We start from the raw sequence: 21143 nt of genomic DNA, 5'->3' as shown, positions 1-21143 counted from the left end.
TATTATTATTATTATTATTATTATCATCTTTAAAGTTTTATAGGTTGAATAATACAACTAAGATAAATTAGGAGAATTTCCTTACTTTTCCCTCTAAATTATGCCTATCTTATTTATTAAATTAATATATTTATATGTTTTATCGAATTATATGCAAAATTAAACTTTAATTATAATGGTGGTTATTAAAATATATTTGGATTCTAAAAATATAATTTTGATGAATTTTGTAATTTTTAATATTTATTTAGTTATAAGAGAAAAAACCAGTCATATTGTTAATTCGTAGCTGTAATTTTTTGGGATGGCATAGTTGTAATTTAAGTTATTTTTTCTAAGAGATGTTCGTAACGTGAATGATTCATAATTTGTATTTACATAATCTTTTACAAAGGCTTCAAGATTGACCGGCTATTCGAAACACGGGCGGTTGATCAATAATGGCTTTCGGAATCTCATTTTTTCTCCTCATTCGTCCTTCGAAGAAGATCAACGCTATCAACAGAGTAACGAACGCCACAAAGAAACATATCTTCAAACCCTTATCGGCGTTGACTCCATGGAAGCCGACGAAAACGTTCGAAACTCCCAATACCATTGCGGTTCTTCCTACCCAATAGTGAACGAAGTTCCAATACTGCCGGCGTATGGATTCACGCGACGGCCTTCCCATGAACTGGCAAACCTGTAGCAAAAAAGAATACAGTTTCAGATTGCGAAGCGGTCGGGGCGAAGCGTTAGAACAGAGGATCATCGGCTACGGTTAACGAACCTCGAGACCTGCAAGGAAAAATACAGTGTAGCCGAGGAATTTGTGCCCTAGGAAAGTGGCGTTGGTTCTCTGGTACAGATTGCGTCCTAAAGAGATGGAGATGATTCCGATGAAGAAACCGATGAACTGTGTTGAAGAATGAAAGTAATACCACGACGGTTCGACGTGGCGGAAGTATCTCGCGATTAACAATCCAGCCGGCGTTAAAATGCCCCAGCCGATTACCGCCGCCATTCCATGGTATCTTCTTAGGTCGCTAGGGTTCATTGGTTGCCGTGCTACGCGACCTGCATAAAACGGTAAATCGATAAAATTCGAGCCCTAATTTGTTGAAATTCGGTCTGTAGGAAGAAGAAATTGGGGGAAAAACCTGTGCTGAACTCGATGTGTGTGGTGGTACTGTTAACATGTTTAGGGAGAAGGCCATTTCTTAAGGGATTTCCAGAGCCGATGGCGATTAAAATTGGTTGATGAGATAGGGAACTGCTGAACTTGAGCTGGAAAGCAATGTAGAGAAGCTCTCCATGAACAACAACGGCAGGGCTTGCAGTGGTGAAATGCAAATCGCCTTTGTCAGGTATGACTCTGGACATGTTTTTGCCTTCTAAATAGTATTGCCTTAATCCAGAGACGCCGTCTCTTTCTATCCAAGCCACTATGGCGCTCGATCCCACCATTTTTCCGTCGCCGGAAAATCCGATTCCGATCCATCTGTAAGCGTGTCTCCCTGCTAACACCAACGTCGTCACGTTCTGATCGTCTTGGTAAAACTGCAACATACATCGGTTCAGAATCGGGTGAGATATTAGCAGTCAAAATCGGGTTGATTTCATGGATTTCTTCCTCTGTTTCTGATTCTTTTCAAGCTTCTCTATAGGTTTCTTAAATTTCCTAGGTTTAAACGAAGCTAAATTCCGAAAACAAGAAATGAAATAGTATCGGTAATACGAAAAGTAAATGATGGATTGAGAAAATTACATGGAAGGAAAACGTCTGTTGCCAAATGAGGGAGCAGGCGAGGCCGGAGAGATCAGAGTATGGAGTAGGAAGAATCTCTCTGAGATTTGAACTGCAGCTTGGCGATTGAACGTCGGAGGCTTCCGGCGTGAATCCGACGACGACGAGGCAGAAGAGTGAAGGGAGAAGTTTCTTTGAAAATTTTGAAATTGAACCCGCCATTTCCTTTGCTTTTTCATTTTTTCCCCCTCTCTTTACTCAGAAATCTAGAGATCGCCATTGATGGAACCTCACCTCTGCGATCAAACAACTGGAAGGTGGAGAAGGAAGAGGCCATTTAATCACGCTTGACCTTTCCTTGAGCTTCAAGTATCCTAGAAGAACACCATATTATTCTATAAAACAGATTACCCTTATGCATATTAGATTAAAATATTATTTTCTTACTTCATGTCTTTTTAAATATCTAAATTTAGTAATTATACTTTATATTAATTTTTTTAATCAAACTATATATATATTTAAAACTATATATACCAATTTCAGCTCAATTAATTGATATTCATAATTTACTTTGAAAACCAGTCGTGAAATTAAACTATTTTCATACCTAAAATCAGTAAGCCGGTATAAAACCAGTATTTTTTACCATATAAAAATAATCGAAGTAAGTTTTCAATAGTGAAAGCATATGTACACAAAATAGACTCGAAAATGGATTTACTTAGTCTCTAGCATGCTAGTCTCGTCTTCCTTTAATCTGCATAATCTACATGTATAAATAAAAGTTAAAATAATTTTAATAAATAATTAATTTAATTAGCAAGTAGTTAACTTGTATTTCGGGCTGAAGTTTTATTTACTGATTCTTAATTTTTAAGAATCAGTCAAAAGTTATAATGTGGAGGCACATGTGACATTTTGGGTAAAATAATAAAAGAGTGGAGGTTTATTTAAGTATATGGTGTTTGATCATATAAAATTAATTATCTATTCAAATTTAGAAACATGCATAAACTCGTATCCTAATGTATTTTTAATCAGCAAGCTTGCAAGATATTAACTTGTTGATTTTCAAAAATATTTTTAAAAAAATACATTATTTAGAAACTTGCAAATCACATAATAATAATAATAATAATAATAATAAAACCTGGGTGTTGCAGTTGTTGAATCGAAATCCTACTTGTATAAGTAACAGTAACTTCTCTGCAATCAATTTCTCATAAGCATTATAAAATACAATTCCTCTTCTCTCTTACCATCCCGAACTCCTCTCAGAATAATTCAACTCTTCAGTTGTTTCTCCCTCTGAGCATCAGCCATGGCGAAGAGTATTTTGGTCACTGGCGGAGCTGGATACATCGGCAGTCACACCGTTCTTCAGCTTCTTCTCGGCGGCTACAACGCCGTCGTCGTCGATAACTTGGATAACTCCTCCGAGATCGCTCTTCGTAGAGTCACAGATCTGGCTGGGGATTTCGGGAAGAATCTCGTATTTCACAAGGTTTCTGCCTTGATTTTGCCTTGCTTTTGTACTTTTTGTTAGGTCAATCGTTCGATGTGGTGTGTTAAACTGTAGATCGTGTTTATTTGATGGCTTTTGGTTCTTTCATTCTTATTCACGAGCGTGATTTGGCGATTTCTTCGAAATGATTAGTTACATGTGGATTTGATTTGGAGTCTGTTTTCCGATTTTCCCCTAAAGTTCTCGATCTACAATTACAATGCGATTGACAATTTGTACTGTTCTTGTGACTGTGATTTTTCTCTTGCAGCTTGATTTGAGGGATAAGCCCGCTCTTGAGAAGGTTTTCGCTTCGACGCAGTAAGGATCTACTTACCTTTCTCACCTTTCATACCCTGTTTTTTGATGATTCGCATTTCGGCATTGGGTACAGAAAGCATCTTTGTGCACATGTGGTTTAGCCTTTCTGGTGCAGTCCGATCCGAAAGAATCCCCTAACTTTAAGCGGAGCGGTCCGGTTCTGTCGAATAAAAACATTTCAGCGTGAATCTAGAGATGCCCCCGGTNTTTTTTTTTTTTTTTTTTTTTTTTTTTTTAGGGAGGGGGTTTTTAAATATTGTATTTGAAAATGGCGACTAAAATTTGTTTTCCTTCATTAAATTAATTCCTAAAATTTATTTTATAGTATGAGCATGGCTGACATAAATATAATTTAAAAGGTAAAATTTAATTTTTTAATTTTTTATATTTATTATTGAACATGTTTTTCTTAATTTTTTGTCGGACGTATATTAATATGAAGAGGAGCTAAAACAATTTTTTTTTAGTTAGAGCTTTAATTTGTTATTTTTAATGAATGACATTGACGAAAAGGCCCCTCCAGCTCTCTTCATGAAGAACATTGTTGGTTGGTCCTTTCAAGTTTCGTACTTCATTCATGAAAATTAAAGGCATTTTATGAAATGATGATATTTGGTATTCGGAAAATATGTCTGTTTAATTGATTTTTCGCAATATTTCATTATACTTTGTATGAAGTTGTTTTTATCATATTCATTAGATTATGCAAATAAACTAAATAATTTTCTAATATCTGTTAGCTATGTGATTTCATTGTGTACTGAGGGTTCAAGAAATTTCTGGGTTTTTGATAAAATGAATTAGTTTCATAACCTTGTTCCTCTCGCTCTCTCTCTCTCTCTCAATGTTTGAATATGAAGCTTTATGCTTCCAAAAGAAAATTTTGCCTTTTGTTATTCTTTCTTTCTTTTTGCATTCTATAACTTTTGGAAATTCAAACTGCTTTTGCAGATTCGATGCTGTCATACACTTCGCTGGACTTAAAGCAGTTGGCGAGAGTGTCCAAAAGCCACTGCTTTACTATGATAACAACTTAATTGGGACAATTGTCCTGTTGGAAGTCATGGCTGCCTATGGATGCAAAAAGGTTATTCTCTGACATGTTATTAAATTCCATTTTAAAGAACTTAATTATTGACAAGGAAAAACAAGTTTATCGTGATGTCTTCTCTGGACTGTTTCCCAATTTTGGTATAACTGACAAATCTTTAAAAATTTGGTCTCTTGTCAGCTCGTGTTTTCATCATCAGCTACTGTATATGGGTGGCCAAAGGAAGTCCCTTGCACTGAAGAGTTCCCTTTGTCTGCAACAAACCCTTATGGACGAACTAAGGTGCATACTACATTGAATCAACTATGGAACCTTAGATGCTCTTTAGAAACTGCTCTTAGATTTTTAATATAGAAAACTTACTCATGTCTGCCATGGAAGGTTTAATATCCTACAAGTTACTTTGACAATCGAATAGAGTAAGTCAGATGATTTTCTCGTGAGAATAGTCAAGCTGGCTCGAACACTAATGAAAAAGGGAACTTAGTAAATAGTTGTTTCTTGGTTGAGTGAAGATCATAAACAAACAAGAACCTATGCTCATTTAGATGTTTCTTCCATGAGCAGATCTTATTGAAATGACACAATATGTTCTTTTACTTCCAGCTGTTCATCGAAGAAATTTGCCGAGATATTTACCGATCAGATTCAGAATGGAAAATCATATTGCTTAGATACTTCAACCCAGTAGGTGCTCATCCCAGTGGAGACATTGGTGAAGACCCCCGTGGAATTCCCAACAACTTGATGCCCTTTGTGCAACAAGTTGCTGTTGGCAGACGGCCAGCCTTGACCGTTTTTGGAACCGACTACTCTACCAAGGATGGAACAGGGGTATGTGTGAACCCCCTTCCAAAAGAATCCATCTTCTGAATTATTATTCGGGGATGACATAAAGTTTTCTTCTACTCATATCCCTCAAATTTCTCTTGTTTGATAATTAGAGGTTGGTGGCTATTGTCTGTCCCTTGTGCAGGTTCGTGACTACATTCATGTTGTTGATTTAGCTGATGGGCACATTGCCGCATTGCGGAAAGTGGATGATCCCAGCATAGGTATGTTCTACAAATGGATTATGTTAGGCACCATCCAATTAGTTTCTTACTAATGAAGATCTATTCAAGATTCTTTCCCTAGACATGTTTGAGTGTAGTCACATCATACCATTGACATCTTTCAAGAATTTACCTTGGTTGATTTTCTGAACCAGATGGTAATAGTATCGATTTGCATACAGAATTAAGCACTGTTTTGTTTATACTTTTAACTGGGGGAAGAATAACGCTGTGCTTATATTATCCACAGGCTGCGAGGTTTACAATTTGGGAACTGGAAAGGGTACTTCAGTTTTGGAGATGGTTTCAGCATTTGAAAGTGCATCTGGACAGGTAAAAGATTTTCCTTCATATGGTATGCTCATTATAATAATAGCAGCAATAGGCTGCTGGTACACCTTTCATTCTCAATGACTAGATAATGTGGAGGATTATTGAAAGAAGCAGTCCAACATTAGCTAACTAAGAGGAGGATCATGGGTTTATAAGAAATACGGTCTCCAAGGCCTTTTGGGGAAACAAAAAACAAAGCCATAAGAGCTTATGCTCAAAGTGGACAATATCGTGACTCCTAACAGACAATGCTGAAAATGCATCATAGAGATGTCAGATTGATTTCTCATTGTTGATCAGTACGTAACATGGCTGCATCAGAGAACTGTCCGGTGACATTTCCTTCCCTAGTTGGAATTAGTAAGCTCATATTTGGACATTTCGAGTCTCACCACACATGAAAGGAAGTGTTAATAATTCGTCCAATAAAACTAAACATTTAAGCTTATGAGCTGAGTTGCAAGACATATAATGAAATGTAATTCCTTTTGCAGAAAATTCCTCTTGTGATGGCGGATCGACGACCAGGGGATGCTGAAATTGTGTATGCGGAAACAGAGAAAGCGGAGAAGGAGTTGAACTGGAAGTAAGATTGTTAGGAAGGCTGGAGTTTGAATCACTCTGTTTATAAAGACTCTTAAGAGATGTGTTATGTTCGTTGTTGTGCAGGGCCAAGTATGGAATTGAAGAAATGTGCAGGGATCAATGGAACTGGGCCAGCAAAAATCCTTATGGCTATGAAGCTTCAGCCCCCAACAACAAATAAGAAGCCCAATTTGCTTGGTATTTTCCAATTTCCATAAGCTTTTTTGCCATTGCCTCCTGAGATTTGCATCTCTCTCCGTATCAGTGATATGAATAAACCCAATACCCTCTCCCCTGCAGTGTTTTTAACACTTGCTTTTTAGGTCTTTTTTGGAGTTGGAATGCAAACATTTATTTTAATCCAAAGTTTATCTTCCACGAAATTATCAATATCTGATCTCAAATACTTGCTCAGGCTTTATTCTTCCATGTTTGAAATTTTTGCAAAAGACACAAACTAAACAATTCAATTTATTAACTATTAGGCTAAATATAATGATTTTTCTAAAATTTACTCACCATTGATTTAAAAGTTTCAATGGCCAAGATGAAAAGTTGAAACTTGTTGGCACGTGTTTGGGAGGAAGAGGAGCCGTAGGTCGCGGAATGTGGTTTCTTTTGACCGCTGAAAACAAGAGATTCTCGTGTTGGGTACAGCAGTCGTGCTTCCTTCGTTGTTTTATTTCTATCATGACCATCCTCATTTAAAAGACCTTTTTACCCTCCACTCACTATTGTTTAATCAAATGGATTTCAGTAAAATAAAAATAAAAAATAAAAACTTTAACACGTGTTAATAGATTAATTGATAATGTTTGAGATTTAATTAAAAATATTTACTAAACACTGTTTAACCGTTTTTTAATGAGATTTAATTTTTGCTAATTCAATGCCTCGAGGTTCTTTTTGGACGATTCTTAAAAGATGCATTAATGGATGACAGGTTGCTTAACGTATTAATACAATTCTCTTATTTATAGTATTTTCGAATTTATAGTATACTTTTCCCCCCAAAAAGAAATCCTTATATTCTTTGGTTAAGTTATTTATTTATTTTAATAAAGTAACTTAAAAGGTCGGTTTGGAATATTTTTAATATAAATACTTTTGAAAAAAAAAACAAAAATAATTTAAATGACAAATTTGTTTGGTTATTTTATAAGCATCTATCATCATTTACATCGAGTAAATTGATTATGCAAATAATTTTGCTCAGAATATGTAATTTTTTTAATGATAATTAAGGTTCATAAAAACAATCTAACATGAAATTAAAAAAAAAAAAAAGGATTATAATAATGATAATTAATATAAAATTAATGTTTCCTTTTCCACTATTTCATAGCATCATCACATAATTACTCACTCTTAATCTTATCAATACAATTAAATTACAAAATTGAAGAATTTAATATTATTCTAGATCGAAAAGAAATTTATTGTATTATTCCAAATTCCATTCCACATTATTAAAAAAAGAAAAAGCCCTTCTTTGTACCGATAATAATATCCCAACACCTGTTTGGTAAACAGCACAGGAATAAATAAAGCAAAATGGGTGTCGTGTCCAAACTGCATTTCCTTTCCTCTTAATAAAGAACATTTCTTTTGCATATAGAAATTTCACAATATTATGATATGATGATACTGATAGAAAGTTCAATGCTGGAAGCTAAAACTTTAAATATAAGAAAAGAATGTCCACAACCATACTATATTTCACTCTCAAAGCTCATCAGATGCATCCACCCAGCTGCAAATAAGTCGAACAATTTGTGAGTAAAAAGCAAAACAGGGAGTAAATGATTCATAGAAGAAGCCTCATTCATTCTAGGACTCAAATTTTGAACAGCCTTGTTGCTAAATGTACTTACATATGTTAGAATGTTTTAAATTTAAAGTATCCGGGGTGTTTAACTATTCTCACGAGCCAATCGTCTAACCTTCCTACACCGGTAATTTGTATAATATTAAATCTTGAAGTCCAAAGTGGTCGACATGCTAGAAGTTAACATCACTACATCTAAGTAATACTCAATGAAAAAGTATCAACTCCATATTCCATTGACGAACAAACTATAATGAACCGAAGACGACTTTCTAAAACACAAACCAACGACTCATGCTTTCCGACCAAACAGCTGGGATTTCTTTTAAGGCTTAAGGTTTGTATCTCATGTCGATTTGATTCATTTCTTGCAACAAGAAAGGTCCAAATTGAATGCTTGAAGCACATTGCATTAGAAGAAAAAACCAAGGCAATAACCAAATAGGAATACGTTACCAAAATAGCTTCAATCTCCTCATTGGACATTGGAGTCCTTTTAGGCTGAAGGGAAGCTTTTCCTCCAATAGTTTTGGATGCCTTTTCATTTAAAGATAAGAATAAGACTTGATCATCCACCCCAATGCTTGTTGGAGTCTGAGAAGTAGAACCTGTAAACATTCTTCAGTATTTAGTACTTCCATAAAATGACTTGACAGACAACTTTAGAAAATACAACACCAAGACAGCATTCAACGATCGATATTATACGATATTTCAACTCGTTAATGATCATCCACGTCTATTAAAACCCAACCATTCAAATAACAACAAAGACACTGACCGTCCAAGCATCAAAAGAGGGGAAAGTGAGTTAAAGATCATCAATGTCTATTATACGGTAATTCAACTCGTTAATGATCATCCATGTCTATTAAAACAAGTAAGCTACAAATACACAACTTCAATACATTGCCTAACCCTTCTTTTTTTCTCTCTTTTCAAAGAGGTAGTAGCAATATTTGGAGTGCTTGTCAAGTCGGTTTTGAGTCAACTTTGAAATGGAAAAGACATGAAATTGACATAGAAGCATATAGAAGGGTTTCTTAAATTAGTGCTTAGATACTCAGGACTTAATAGAAGCAGAAAAGGCACAAAAATAAATTCCCCTCCCATATAGATATCTTTGAATTAGGTTTCATTCTAAACTCTGACCCTGAGGCTTGGTTAGCTAATCTGTTTCATTACATTTCAAAATCTAGGTTAACAAATTGCTACTCAAATGTAGAAAACCAATTAATAACAAACACATTTAGTCCACATGAGTGCACCAGGTTCTCCATCAACAAGCTAAAACAGGCAAATAAAACCCAAACCATAAGAACAAAGATCTGATCATGCTAAACAGAAAAAACCCAGCTCCAAGCAGTCAAACAGAAATCAAACGAAGGCACAAACCACAGCAATAAATACAGGTGAAGTCAAAGAACAAGTCAAGAATCAACGAACAGAACAGAAGGAAAACGATCGAATACAAACACCAGCTAGAAAAGAAAAAGAAAAAACACGCGACGATTTTCATATGGGTATAAAGGATTTTCTCGGTTTAGGAAGATCATCATTGATCGAAGTACATAAAAGTAGCGAGAAGAAAAGGGTAGATGGAGGCGGACCAGAGGGGTTTGGATGTCGCTTGGGGAACTTGATGCGAGGGATCCTCTTGAGGGCCTGAGCTCCACCCATAACGCTCAATGAGGGGTCGGTTTGTTGGTGGTGGTGCTGTGTTCTTTGCACTGCGTAGATGGTTGATGAAGATCTTGGTGAAAGTGACGGCGATTTGAAGCAAATGGCGACGAGGGAGCCAATGCGATGCAAGTGCAATTCGGCGTCGTTTATACTCAACGTTTTGTCAACATGCGTGGTTGTCCTCTAAAATACGCGTTTCCTTTGACGAATCTTTCTTCTTGTTCTTTCTCTTAAAAAAAAAAAAGAAGAGATTTATAAGGGAATGAAAATCAAATAATAGGAATAATTTTTTTAATTTCTATTGATAGCATTTAATTCAAATGTAAAAATCAAATATTTTACAAAAATATCACTTAAATTCGTATTTTATTTGAAAAGAATCTTTCAATTTTCAAAAAAATTATATATATCTTTAAAATTTCAAAAATTAATATCCTTCAATTTTTATTAAAAATTAAAAAAAAATTGATATTAAAAATTAAGAATATAAGAATTTTTAAATATAAATATAAGATTTTTTAAATATAAATATAAGAATTTTAACACTGAAAATAGAATAGTCTATGGTATATTAAAATATTTCACATCTATATTTGGAAGATTTTTATTAAAGATTTGATATTAAAGAAGAAAGAGAAAAGGCTGTGGAGATCAAATAATAATATATTTTAAAATTAAAAAGTAATAATTTTGTTTTTATTTATTTATTTATATTTTATTTTTTTAGTTCTAAACATAAATTTGAAAATTTAAGAGATAAAATTTAACAAATTAATTATTTTTTGTTAAATATTTTTTTGACCGGTTTATTCAGAAAAAGAAGAAAAAAGAAAAAAAAAGAAAAAAAAAAAAAAAAAAAAAAGAAAAAAAAAAAACCGTTGTTGATCGACTCTAAAGCCCTAAAACTAAAACCCACAAATTTGGGAAATCTTCGTGGTTGCCCAGACCGTCTGTGTAGTCTCTCAATTGGGCTCGACAATGGCGTCTCTACTGCAAGAAACATCCCAAAAAGTCATCACGCCGGAGATCCTCCGCTCTGCCGCCAAACAATCACAGCGTTGCCTCGTTGTCCCAGTCCGCCTTCGCCGTGCCATCAAGAAGTACCTTCGAGGTTACACTTCCTCTATTCGTTTCTTCTTTGGAGCTCCGTGTGAGTATGTTTCTTTCTTTGTATTACTCTGTGTGTCTGATTCTATGGCGTTTCTGCACATTTCAGAGCAAGAAGTGCCGCACCTGAAGAGGAAGGTGCTGAGGTTGTCTGAATCTTTCAGTGGCATCAAGGATGTTAATCTGCAGCTGGCAGCAACCACTTCGAAGGAGCTTGTTGAAGATCCCTTGAAATCGGTAGAGCAGTCCAAGCGTTGGAAGATTAAGAGCTGCTATGGTGATATTGGGTTTCAGTACAGAGATGATGAGACGATTGCTTATGTCGCCTCCCGAATGCCTGCTGTTTACTCTGCGTGCTATAGAGTTCTTAACGAGGTAAAATAGGTATCTGTATATTAATAACCGATTGAATTAGCTCTCTGTCATCTTCAGAAAATCGAGAAATGAACTGGAACTGCAAGAAACAAGACATCTCAATGGATAGTATATGGTGAAATGCTCAGGCGAAAGAATTAACTTGCACGTTGTAATTAGGCAATACATTAACGGATTTAGCAATTTAGAACATAATCATTTTATCAGTGAAACATGTGTGATAATGTCAGGAAGCTTACTTTTTTGAACAGACCTTTTCAAATTGATTCAGGTTTTACTTCTATCAGGTTCGGTTTCTATAACTGGGAATGATTTTCTAATCATTTTTCTTTTACATGTATGCACTTAGGTTCGTAGAAGACTACCTGATTTCTCTCCATCTAGTGTATTGGATTTTGGTGCTGGCACTGGTTCAGCTTTCTGGTAACAAGTATCTTTATTCATTTATCTTAAATAGAATGCATGGACTGTCATAAACCTATATTAGCTAATTACATTGTGATTTGATTCAAATTTCTAGGGCTCTGCGAGAAGTCTGGCCACACTCTGTAGAGAAAGTTAATATAGTAGAACCATCACAATCAATGCAACGTGCTGGACGGAGTTTGATACAAGGTATTGAGGAATTTACATTTTATTGCTGCAAGTTGTAATTTTGAACTGATAATTGTGAATAACAAAGTTTTGTTTTATTCGTTCCTTCCATAAAAATAAATAAAGAACCAATTTTTATTGCTATTAAACAAATTACAACCAGAAAACTTATTCAGGGTAGGGTTATTAAAACTATATCTGAAAACTAGATTAACTTCTGTATTTGAACCTGCAATTTTGAAGTATTAGTTGGCCATGACGAATGAAATAATGCATGTACATTCCTTATTGTGGTAGACTTGTTTTCAGTACTTATTGAAACAACAAAATTTACACCTTTTCATTTGTTTTAGGCCTAAAGGACTTGCCGCTTATTCATGGTTATGACAGCATTCAGGCGCTTAACAAAGATATTAGTAAGTCAGAGAGAGAACATGACCTTGTCATTGCAGTAAGTAACACTTTTGAAATTCTTCACTAGCATATTTTGGAACTTTTTTTTTTTGTTGCAAGAACTCGTCGCTCCTGGCTTCTGTCGTTTCTTCTTTTCCCATTTATTTTGTATATAACTTTGAAACCATTGCAGGTATGAAAAAATTGTGGTAATTTAGCTATTAGATCAGAGTACTAATTGATGTTTCATCTTATATGCTGTTGGATGAAGTCTTATGTACTCGGAGAAATACCGTCACTGAAGGACAGGGTAACCATAGTACGCCAGCTTTGGAATCTTACGAAAGATGCTCTGGTAAAAATTTAGCTCTGGGATTTTGTGTAACAACTTTTTTCTGATACTTGTTGTGGTCCTCTTATAATGAATACGTAATTAATCTAGAAATAAGAAAAATAAATTCTGGTGAACATTTTCTTGCAGTACCATAACACAACCCTGAAAAATGGGCATGAACTTCTTTTTCCAAACTTTATTTCTTGCAAGCCTTTTTCTCCCTTGTTATTTTTGGCCTTTGTGCTTTCGAAAGTGTAATTTTTTCTTCATGCAATTTAAGAAATATGAATGTGATGTAGGTGTTAGTTGAACCTGGAACACCACATGGATCAAATATCATATCTCAAATGCGATCTCACATATTGTGGATGGAAAAAAGAGTAAGTTGATATTTTTGTTGCATCTATTTGACAGTGCAGCATATTTTCTTCTTGACGATTGTGTTTTCTGCTGATATATAGAAATGGCGTAAACATGAAAACAACAAAAATATAGCTTCTAAGGACTTGATTACTCAAAAGTGCGGTGCATATGTAGTTGCTCCTGTGAGTATAACAGGTTCTTTCTCTCTTCTTTTATTTTTAAAACTTTGATATACTCGATAACTTTAGCCTTTTGATTAATGTAGAAATCTTTTTCCTGATCATAATCAGCCTAATATCTGTGATTCTTATCTATCTTTTTAATCAGTGTCCTCATGATGGAATATGTCCATTAGTGAATACGGGAAAGTATTGCCATTTTGTTCAGCGATTGGAGAGGACATCAACGCAAAGAGCTTACAAGGTTCCTTTTCTTAGCATTCAGTTTCCTATCCCCTTAACACTCATATCGTGAGATGCATGTTAGCTTAAGAAGGCCGATACCTTATATCCGGACTATTATACTGCGGTTACCAATTATTTAGTTTTCCTTTTTATAGTTTCTTTTTATTGCTAGTTTGTATACATGCCTAATATTGACATTTGATCATTTTTTGAACAAGAGGAGTTGCAATGTTAATGTGTTCAATTTCTCTATTTTCTTTGTGACTGACAATATTAATTCTTGCTTTTCGATCCTGTACTCATCTCTTATTGTTGAATGTGACCACATCATAACTTGAAGTGCCTGGCCTAAATTTTTTTGAGAAAGTTGAAAAAGAGCATATTGTAAAATTTATTATTTTCTTTGTTATGCCTTGGATATACAATTGTGGTCCCTATTAAAACAAAAGCACAAGTGGTTTCGGGGATTTTCTCATCTTTTCATTCTAGATTTTGAATGTTCTTATGATGAATCTGTTAGCTTCCCTAGTATATAGTATAATATATGGATCCATTGCTTACTATCTTTTACTCTTTTTACATGTAGCGCGCCAAGGGTGAATCCTTGAGAGGTTTTGAGGACGAGAAGTTTTCTTATGTTGTATTCAGGCGTGGACAACGTCCACGGTGAGTTCATTTTAATTTTGTTCTCAAAATCTCGGAAGTTTTTAGGTTCCGTTCTCTTAAAAACAATAGGATTATTCAAATGATATTATACTGATTGTTAGCAGTTTGTGTTACATTTATAATTTCTTCAACCTGGTGTCCTCATCTTGATATTTGTATGTGGACTCTCAATTCTCAAACACGTTTTTGCTTCGCTTTTCTAAACCTCACTTTGATTTTTCAGGGCACCATGGCCTCTAGACGGCATGAAGTTTGAGACGCTAAAGGAACAACATGCCAAAAGAAATCCAGAAGACCTAGAGATTGACTATGGTGAGAATTAAATAAATATAATTTAATATATCCTTCATATCTCTTTAAACCAGACAGTTATTAGAAATGACAACTAAAATCTTCAAACAGACCTCTATTAGCATTCGCTACAGTTTCACTAAAGTTGTTCTATTAATCTTTATCCCCTCTTACTTGTGACCATGGCAGAGGACCTAATAAAGTTGAACACACAAGATATTGTTCCATACCAAGAAGTGGATCCAGTTACATATGATTCTGATGTCATTGAAACTGAAATTCTTGATGATGGAGAAGAAGAGGGAGAGGAAGAACAAGGAGAATCGGCACTTGCTGATCTCGGTGGTGGTTGGGGCAGGATTGTATTTTCACCAATTCGAAGGGGCAGGCATGTATCGATGGATATTTGTCGATCGACGACGCGGGATGCCTCAGAGGGCTCGTTTGAGCGAGTTATTGTCACACAGAGTAAGAATCCTACTTTACATCATCAAGCTCGAAGGTCAGTTTGGGGTGATTTATGGCCTTTTTGAATTGTCTTCATGTCTGGCATGGCATCCATACACGAGTTGTTTAACTACTGGAAAATGTGTATAGAAGCCTATAGATGTAGACATTCACTTGTTATTGGAACGTTGATTTGGAGAGTCAAATCTTGTTTTTGGCATTAATGTTTATGATTCTTTAATATATTGATATTCGAATCTTAAAGAGTAAAACATTGTCAATTTCATCATGTCAAGTTCATTCTTGATCTTTCATTTATATATTTAATAGGTTTTTAAATGTTCAATTTTAGTCTAATTAATTTTTACTTCTAAGTTTCGACTAAGTTTCGAATATGTTTAGACAATATAAAATCAAGAACTTGTTGATTCAACTCCAAAAGTTAAAATCTTACTTTTCATGCTCATTTTAACAACAATTTCAGTAAATAATTAACCATTTCATTTATAATACAATTTCATTTTTTTTTTTCTTAAAAGAACTTTATGAACTATACACATGTCATCAATGGAAGCAGAATCTGCAATGGTACATATAATAAAAAGTTCAGTCACTTTTAAAATGAAATTTACAGGAGAGAGAGATAGAGAGATGAAATACAATCAAATTACGAAGTAATCAATGAAGAATCATCTTAAACCTCATCCATCATCTCACCATTTTCAGAACAATTCCACGACCCTTTATAGAAACCTCACACCCACCAAAAAGATCCCCACTTTCTTCCACTTGTTAATGAACCTCTCCCACTTTGATTTGAAAGGTCAGAGCAACTTCGTTAGGGCGATCCACCACTTTGATTTGAAAGGTCAGAGCAACCTCGTTAGGGCGATCCAGCTACTCGGAAAAGAGTTGAATTGTGCTTACTTATTACGATTACGCAAGCTCACCTAAAGGCTTGAATAAGTAGGGTCAAGGGAGTGGCACTGTTCTTCGAAAAGAGGAGTTGCTTGTCCGAACTATCTTAAAGTCAAGCTCTTTGGATTTTCCCTATCTATACGGATAGAAGAGATCTTTTCATGGATTTAGATAGATTCAATCCATGGATTCTAAGTGTTAAGAACTTAAAAAGCTTGTCGATTCTTTCTTTCCTTCGTTTTGTTCCTTTTATACACAAGTTTATGGAATTGAATGTACATGGCAGTTGAAAAAGAAGCAGACCAATGTCATAACGAAAGGAATTCAATGCCACAACAGATCAAGATAAAAGATTCAGCTCAAACATGAAAGGACATTTCCTTCATTGAATGGAAACACAAGAACACAGTTATCCATATCTAGGGGGGCAGCACAAGCAAAGACCCACCAGATGGATGCCTCTATTATACACATAATGTAATGTAATAATTATTACACATACCCATTTCCTCTACTTTTTTCTTTCTTTTTGTTTTTTGTTTTCTTCTTTCTATTTCCTGAAAGCAGGCTCCCAGTCTCAAAAATAAAAGAATCATGTATATCATAATTAAACCTGTATTATAACGACATCCCTTCCAGATGGATTCCGACATCTCGACGACTTGCAAAGGATGTTGACTAAATCATAGAAACAACACGGGTCAGTGTGATTCGAACATTACATCGAGGGCGGTTCATAATTCATGAACCCCCTTAACTTGGCAGGTTGCTGTAGACTTAATATGCTGTTCTAAGGATACTCACAAACCTAGCAAATGCAAGCGAAGATACCGAGTGATTCATAACCGAACGGGTAAACCATAGTTGAGAAATGTTCGGATTCGTCCATCCCATCCAGCGGTAACGATCACAAGACCCCACATGTGTGGAGAGCTAAGCATGCTTTGGCAAGCATTCTTCAAAAACTTGAACTCAGTCTTGCACATGGAAGTTGAAGGTGTCATTGAGCTGGAATCATGGAGTTTCTCCGCTGGCCAAGTTGCAGTTCCTTTGAGCAACTCGGGGAAAAGATTGCGACTTAGAGAGAAGCAATCCGGTGACGATGATGGAACCTTGTGTTCGCTATCACCATCGTCATTTGGATACTTAGGCTCCATTTCAGGGATACTTTCGGCTGTAACGCAAACTCGTGTTGGGGACACAGGGGGTTCGGGTGTGATTTTCACACCAGACCAAGGTATAGCTATCGACGCATTATGAGAAAAGAAACTTTCAGATGACCAAATTTTCTTTTTCCGAGACGCTTTGTCCTTACAATTGTAGTTCCAAACATAGATGTTTTCTTCACTGGCTGAAACAATATGCTTTCCATCAGAGGTAAAAGAAGCAGACATCTTGTTTCCACCATTTCGAGGACCTAAGAAGAGAAACAGAAAAGAGGGTTAACAATTCTGTATCTTACTTCTTTGGCATTAACCTGAAAGAGGAAGCATTGGCATACCCTTGAACTTGCAAATGATATCACCCCCAGAAATTATATGAACCGGCGAATCAACAGAGCAGACCATTAGTTTACTCGGGTCGCTAGGAGAAAACTGTAAAAACAAAGTGTTAAAACAAACACGAGTCAAATCAACATGTTTGGAGGACTTTGGGATGTCGAAAAAAACCTCAAAACCAATTATTCTCTTCCCAGGTGACTTCTTTTTGCCATTTAAGCATATTTGAGTATCGAGCTCCAACCGATTATCTGAACCCATAAAAAACGTAATGAATTTCTTGTGAACCGCAAATTTTTTTTTATCTAATTGCTTTGTTTACTACAGCAGTACTACAACAGAAAATCAATCATATGCTTATCAAATAGATTACATTTAACGGAAGGAAAAAAACACAACATAAAGAAAAGAAAAAGAATTGAATTAACGTAATGTCGCACGTGCGTACCTATAATATTATAGAAACGACAGTTTCCAGTCATGGACCCGACAATTCCTCCCTACACACAGGTCAAGTAAGCAGGTAAGGAATACTACAGAAATCGGGGATGGCGATGGGGATTGGAAGGGGAGAGGCAGGCAGACAAAAGAATACAAAGATCACAAAACTATATCGAACCTTTCCATCCGGTCTGTAACAGACAGCACTCACTATCTCCCGAGTATCGATATAATCAACGACTTGACAAGCAAGAACTTCCCAGATCCGAACTTTACCATCTATCGAGCCACTTATGAAATGATTTTCATCTAGAGGGTTGAAACTTACACAGGTTACTGCAAAAAATGGCAAATAAATCAAAACATAGATAATGAGAACAGAAAAAGATCCCATCCATCAATATTAATGTGAAATCAAGCATACAACAAACACTAATATATGTATGTCTGAAGAAGTATACCGTAGTTATTATGACAGTAAACTCTTATGCACGTGTCGCATCCCAGCTGCCAAAGACGTACGGTTTTATCGACAGAAGACGACAGCAGAAGCTGCGTAGAACATTAAAAGAAATAACAATAGTAAGTGATCATCGCAAAACTTCAGCATCAATATACAAATTACTGGTATGATTAGAGACATCATGATTCATGGCAATCATAAACATAGATACTGAAGAAATGAATTCAAATAAAGACGCATAAAATGGTGGTTTATTGTACTGACCCCTTTCTTCGACCAAGATAGATCCAAGACCTCACCGCTGTGTCCCGAGAACTCGTGCAACGGTTTCTCCAATATCCTAAATAGATTTGGTGGAAAAATTACACAGGCTGTACTTGATGATCTCTTCAACTTCGTCTTGCCTACAGTCTCTTTCACATCCAAGGGGTTTAGCTTGGACAAATGATTCGTTGTGAAGTACATAGAGGAAGGATCAACATTGTGAAGGTTGAAATTATCAATTTTCACATCTTCAATGACCTGCCATACACGCACGACACGATCTTCGCCTGCAGTAGCTAAGTATCTTCCATCAAAACTGAACTTCATTGTAGAAATTGGCCCTTTATGTGCTTCAAATTCTTGTCCCACAAAAAGGGATGATAAGTCCTTGGCTTGCTTTTTATATGGATGAACACGAACTTGTTGCATCCCAGCCTTAGATGATGAATTGAGATTGTCGTGCTTCACTGCACCCTCCCTGTTGTCAACTATACAAGCCACCGCACCCAATTTTCTCAACCAACCCTTCTTTACCTCTTTCCTGACATTGACTATAGGCCTAGCCTTTTCCACATTTTTGCGGAAGAGTTCCTGAACCAAGGGAGTCTGCCCAATATTTCTCTCGAATTCATCAAAACTGAACGATCGGTTCGAACCGACTTCGCGTAACATGTTCAACATTCCATCTTGACTGAAACAATCCACAATAAACTCAGTCCCATTGTCCAAATTCCTGATAGTATAGCCATAACTTTCCTCCACAGAAACATTTCCTGATGATTCTGGAGCTCCTTCCGACATGGAAGACATGGTAAAACTTGAAGATAACTCCCCTTCAGAACCCGAAAGTCGCAACACCGTTCCACAATCTTCCAGTATTCGATCATGATAACCCCTCCCAAATGAAACCCCTTCCTCTTCATCTTTGTTGTCAGAATTATCCAAATCCAAATCCAAACTCATCCACTGGAAGAATTTGTTTCTGCGTTCATAAACACTTTCCAAGTTTCTTATCCATCCGCCATATCCGAAATTTTCAGGAACATCTGTATCATCCCCAAAACTTGTGCTACAGTTCTCAGAGCAATCAGATCCCCAATCAGAAACAGAGGAGATCTCCTCACGAGTATCATAGAATCTTTCAATCTCCTCCTCACAGTAAATCAAATCCATCGGTTCTTCACTCCCTTTACCCCACCCCTTCGCTTCAAATTCATGGCATCCTGACTAAAACTCAATAGATAAACACCAATCGTTTGAACCGTCGCACACCCTCAACAATCCCAATTAGATTCTACATAGACTCCAACTCTGTTCATCGTTTTCAAGAATTCAAAAAACAACAAAAAGAAAACCATTAGATCCATGGCCACAAACCCATCAATAGAAAATCAAAACAGGAACATCCAATCAGTCCACAAAATTGACCAACCCCAAAAGACCCGAATCACAACAACAGTAAACGCTATCACAACTCTCCGACAAAACAGAACCCTAAAGAAATCAGTACCTAGAAGAAACCAGTAACCCCAAAATCAGCGAAATTAGAGAAGATAAGAGGAATTAGACAAGAAAACTGAAATGGGTGTTGAATGATCGAGAAGAAAAAGAGAAAAATTACAAACCTGGGTGACCCCAGAACTCGGGTCAAACCCAACTGGGGCTCTTCCTCTTTTTGGACTCTTCTCTCCGGAGGAGTTACCAGATGCGGAGGCAAAGAATACAGTGCGATGATGTTAACTGGAAGAGGAGGGAAAAGAGGGAAGAGGAGGAAAATATAGAAAAGCAAAAGGGTAAGGAGTAAAAAAAGCAAAGCGCCTCGGTGCGACCGCCTGTGATAATAATTGGAGTGCGGATGCTGAAGGCTGAAGGCTGAAGGCTGAAGCTGGTTTGTGGAGAATCTTAGTACACGGAATTTCAAGTCCCCCTCTTTCTTCCTCTTCTGTTCTTCTTTGGTCAAAATTAGACATCCACCAATTTTACTTTACTTCCTCACTTGTTATCCTTCTTCCTTTCCCATCAATTTTCTCCCACCAAGTATTGTAAGATTAGTAATCAACGGTTGGATCTGGTACAGTTTTTACATTTAAGATCCTATAGTTTAATATTGGCCTCATAAAGTTGTTAGGATTGTTGCATTTGTAAAAGATTATAGAATGACTTGGTTGTGCTACGTGTGGTTGATTATCGTTTGTTATAATGTTAATATCATCCAATATAGTATTTGTTGAGGTAAAAATGGCTTTAAATGAGATCATGGGGACGAGGTGAGGTCTCTCCTCCATACCTTACTTTGAAAACATACATTAAAATTCGAAAACTAAAAAATATAATTTTTTTTCTCCATCTTTTTAAAATAAAACTTATAAACATTATATATATATAATTTTATTTTACACCGACTTTTTTATTTTGGTATTATCACACCGAGTATAAAGTAGTGTCAATTTGTATCTTTTGACACCGACCCATCNTTTTTTTTTTGAGGGGAA

The 21143-nt window shown here is 35.9% G+C and overlaps 5 protein-coding genes across 6 annotated transcripts; 2 read left to right on the top strand and 3 right to left on the bottom strand.

Annotated features, from left to right (window-relative positions):
- Positions 1-366: 366 nt before the first annotated feature.
- LOC111795997 (cytochrome b561 and DOMON domain-containing protein At3g61750-like) lies at positions 367-2169 on the bottom strand. The gene is made up of 4 exons (XM_023678670.1): positions 1751-2169; positions 1143-1542; positions 773-1059; positions 367-685 (listed from the first exon to the last, which is right to left on the bottom strand). The coding sequence occupies exons 1-4, from the start codon at positions 1949-1951 to the stop codon at positions 398-400; spliced, it is 1176 nt and encodes a 391-aa protein (XP_023534438.1). The 5' UTR covers positions 1952-2169; the 3' UTR covers positions 367-397.
- Positions 2170-2959: 790 nt separating this feature from the next.
- LOC111796009 (UDP-glucose 4-epimerase GEPI48-like) lies at positions 2960-6971 on the top strand. The gene is made up of 9 exons (XM_023678683.1): positions 2960-3236; positions 3508-3557; positions 4509-4644; positions 4789-4890; positions 5215-5442; positions 5585-5663; positions 5914-5996; positions 6491-6582; positions 6666-6971. The coding sequence occupies exons 1-9, from the start codon at positions 3054-3056 to the stop codon at positions 6760-6762; spliced, it is 1050 nt and encodes a 349-aa protein (XP_023534451.1). The 5' UTR covers positions 2960-3053; the 3' UTR covers positions 6763-6971.
- A 1155-nt stretch (positions 6972-8126) lies between these two features.
- LOC111796047 lies at positions 8127-10277 on the bottom strand. Its single transcript, XM_023678740.1, has 3 exons — positions 10020-10277; positions 8866-9017; positions 8127-8334 (listed from the first exon to the last, which is right to left on the bottom strand). Exons 1-3 carry the CDS (start codon positions 10087-10089, stop codon positions 8317-8319), a joined length of 240 nt encoding a protein of 79 aa, XP_023534508.1. The 5' UTR covers positions 10090-10277; the 3' UTR covers positions 8127-8316.
- Positions 10278-10995: 718 nt separating this feature from the next.
- LOC111795979 (methyltransferase-like protein 17, mitochondrial) lies at positions 10996-15352 on the top strand. The gene is made up of 12 exons (XM_023678645.1): positions 10996-11203; positions 11309-11574; positions 11924-11997; positions 12095-12189; positions 12522-12619; positions 12833-12916; positions 13195-13275; positions 13357-13440; positions 13586-13681; positions 14249-14328; positions 14552-14640; positions 14809-15352. Exons 1-12 carry the CDS (start codon positions 11071-11073, stop codon positions 15150-15152), a joined length of 1524 nt encoding a protein of 507 aa, XP_023534413.1. The 5' UTR covers positions 10996-11070; the 3' UTR covers positions 15153-15352.
- A 985-nt stretch (positions 15353-16337) lies between these two features.
- Positions 16338-20562, bottom strand: LOC111795961 (WD repeat-containing protein 44-like). 2 transcript variants are annotated; one of them, XM_023678615.1, is made up of 9 exons: positions 20277-20562; positions 20084-20161; positions 18652-19962; positions 18386-18476; positions 18103-18260; positions 17932-17983; positions 17655-17734; positions 17486-17579; positions 16338-17401 (listed from the first exon to the last, which is right to left on the bottom strand). In XM_023678615.1, exons 3-9 carry the CDS (start codon positions 19822-19824, stop codon positions 16824-16826), a joined length of 2226 nt encoding a protein of 741 aa, XP_023534383.1. In that variant the 5' UTR covers positions 19825-19962; positions 20084-20161; positions 20277-20562; the 3' UTR covers positions 16338-16823. The 2 variants fall into 2 exon arrangements, with proteins under 2 accessions (XP_023534383.1, XP_023534382.1); XM_023678614.1 differs by lacking the exon at positions 20084-20161.
- Between the last annotated feature and the right edge of the window lie 581 nt (positions 20563-21143).

This window comes from Cucurbita pepo, chromosome LG05 (assembly GCF_002806865.2).
Source record: "Cucurbita pepo subsp. pepo cultivar mu-cu-16 chromosome LG05, ASM280686v2, whole genome shotgun sequence".
Lineage (NCBI taxonomy): Eukaryota > Viridiplantae > Streptophyta > Magnoliopsida > Cucurbitales > Cucurbitaceae > Cucurbita > Cucurbita pepo.
This window is presented reverse-complemented; position numbering and strand designations above follow the sequence as displayed.

Excerpts from the sequence above, each read along its gene's own strand:
- LOC111795979 (XM_023678645.1), top strand. The coding sequence starts at position 11,071 with ATGGCGTCTCTACTGCAAGAAACATCCCAAAAAGTCATCACGCCGGAG. Across the intron at positions 11,998-12,094 it reads GGCACTGGTTCAGCTTTCTG|GGCTCTGCGAGAAGTCTGGC; the intron begins GTAACAAGTATC and ends TCAAATTTCTAG. Across the intron at positions 13,682-14,248 it reads CAACGCAAAGAGCTTACAAG|CGCGCCAAGGGTGAATCCTT; the intron begins GTTCCTTTTCTT and ends TTTTACATGTAG.
- LOC111796047 (XM_023678740.1), bottom strand. The coding sequence starts at position 10,089 with ATGGGTGGAGCTCAGGCCCTCAAGAGGATCCCTCGCATCAAGTTCCCC. Across the intron at positions 9,018-10,019 it reads GCGACATCCAAACCCCTCTG|GTTCTACTTCTCAGACTCCA; the intron begins GTCCGCCTCCAT and ends GAATGTTTACAG.
- LOC111795961 (XM_023678615.1), bottom strand. The coding sequence starts at position 19,824 with ATGGATTTGATTTACTGTGAGGAGGAGATTGAAAGATTCTATGATACT. Across the intron at positions 18,477-18,651 it reads TATCTTGGTCGAAGAAAGGG|CTTCTGCTGTCGTCTTCTGT; the intron begins GTCAGTACAATA and ends TGTTCTACGCAG. Across the intron at positions 17,580-17,654 it reads AGAGAATAATTGGTTTTGAG|TTTTCTCCTAGCGACCCGAG; the intron begins GTTTTTTTCGAC and ends TTGTTTTTACAG.
- LOC111796009 (XM_023678683.1), top strand. The coding sequence starts at position 3,054 with ATGGCGAAGAGTATTTTGGTCACTGGCGGAGCTGGATACATCGGCAGT. Across the intron at positions 4,645-4,788 it reads CTGCCTATGGATGCAAAAAG|CTCGTGTTTTCATCATCAGC; the intron begins GTTATTCTCTGA and ends GTCTCTTGTCAG. Across the intron at positions 5,443-5,584 it reads CTACCAAGGATGGAACAGGG|GTTCGTGACTACATTCATGT; the intron begins GTATGTGTGAAC and ends TCCCTTGTGCAG.
- LOC111795997 (XM_023678670.1), bottom strand. The coding sequence starts at position 1,951 with ATGGCGGGTTCAATTTCAAAATTTTCAAAGAAACTTCTCCCTTCACTC. Across the intron at positions 1,543-1,750 it reads AACAGACGTTTTCCTTCCAT|TTTTACCAAGACGATCAGAA; the intron begins GTAATTTTCTCA and ends TGTATGTTGCAG. Across the intron at positions 1,060-1,142 it reads ACACATCGAGTTCAGCACAG|GTCGCGTAGCACGGCAACCA; the intron begins GTTTTTCCCCCA and ends CGTTTTATGCAG.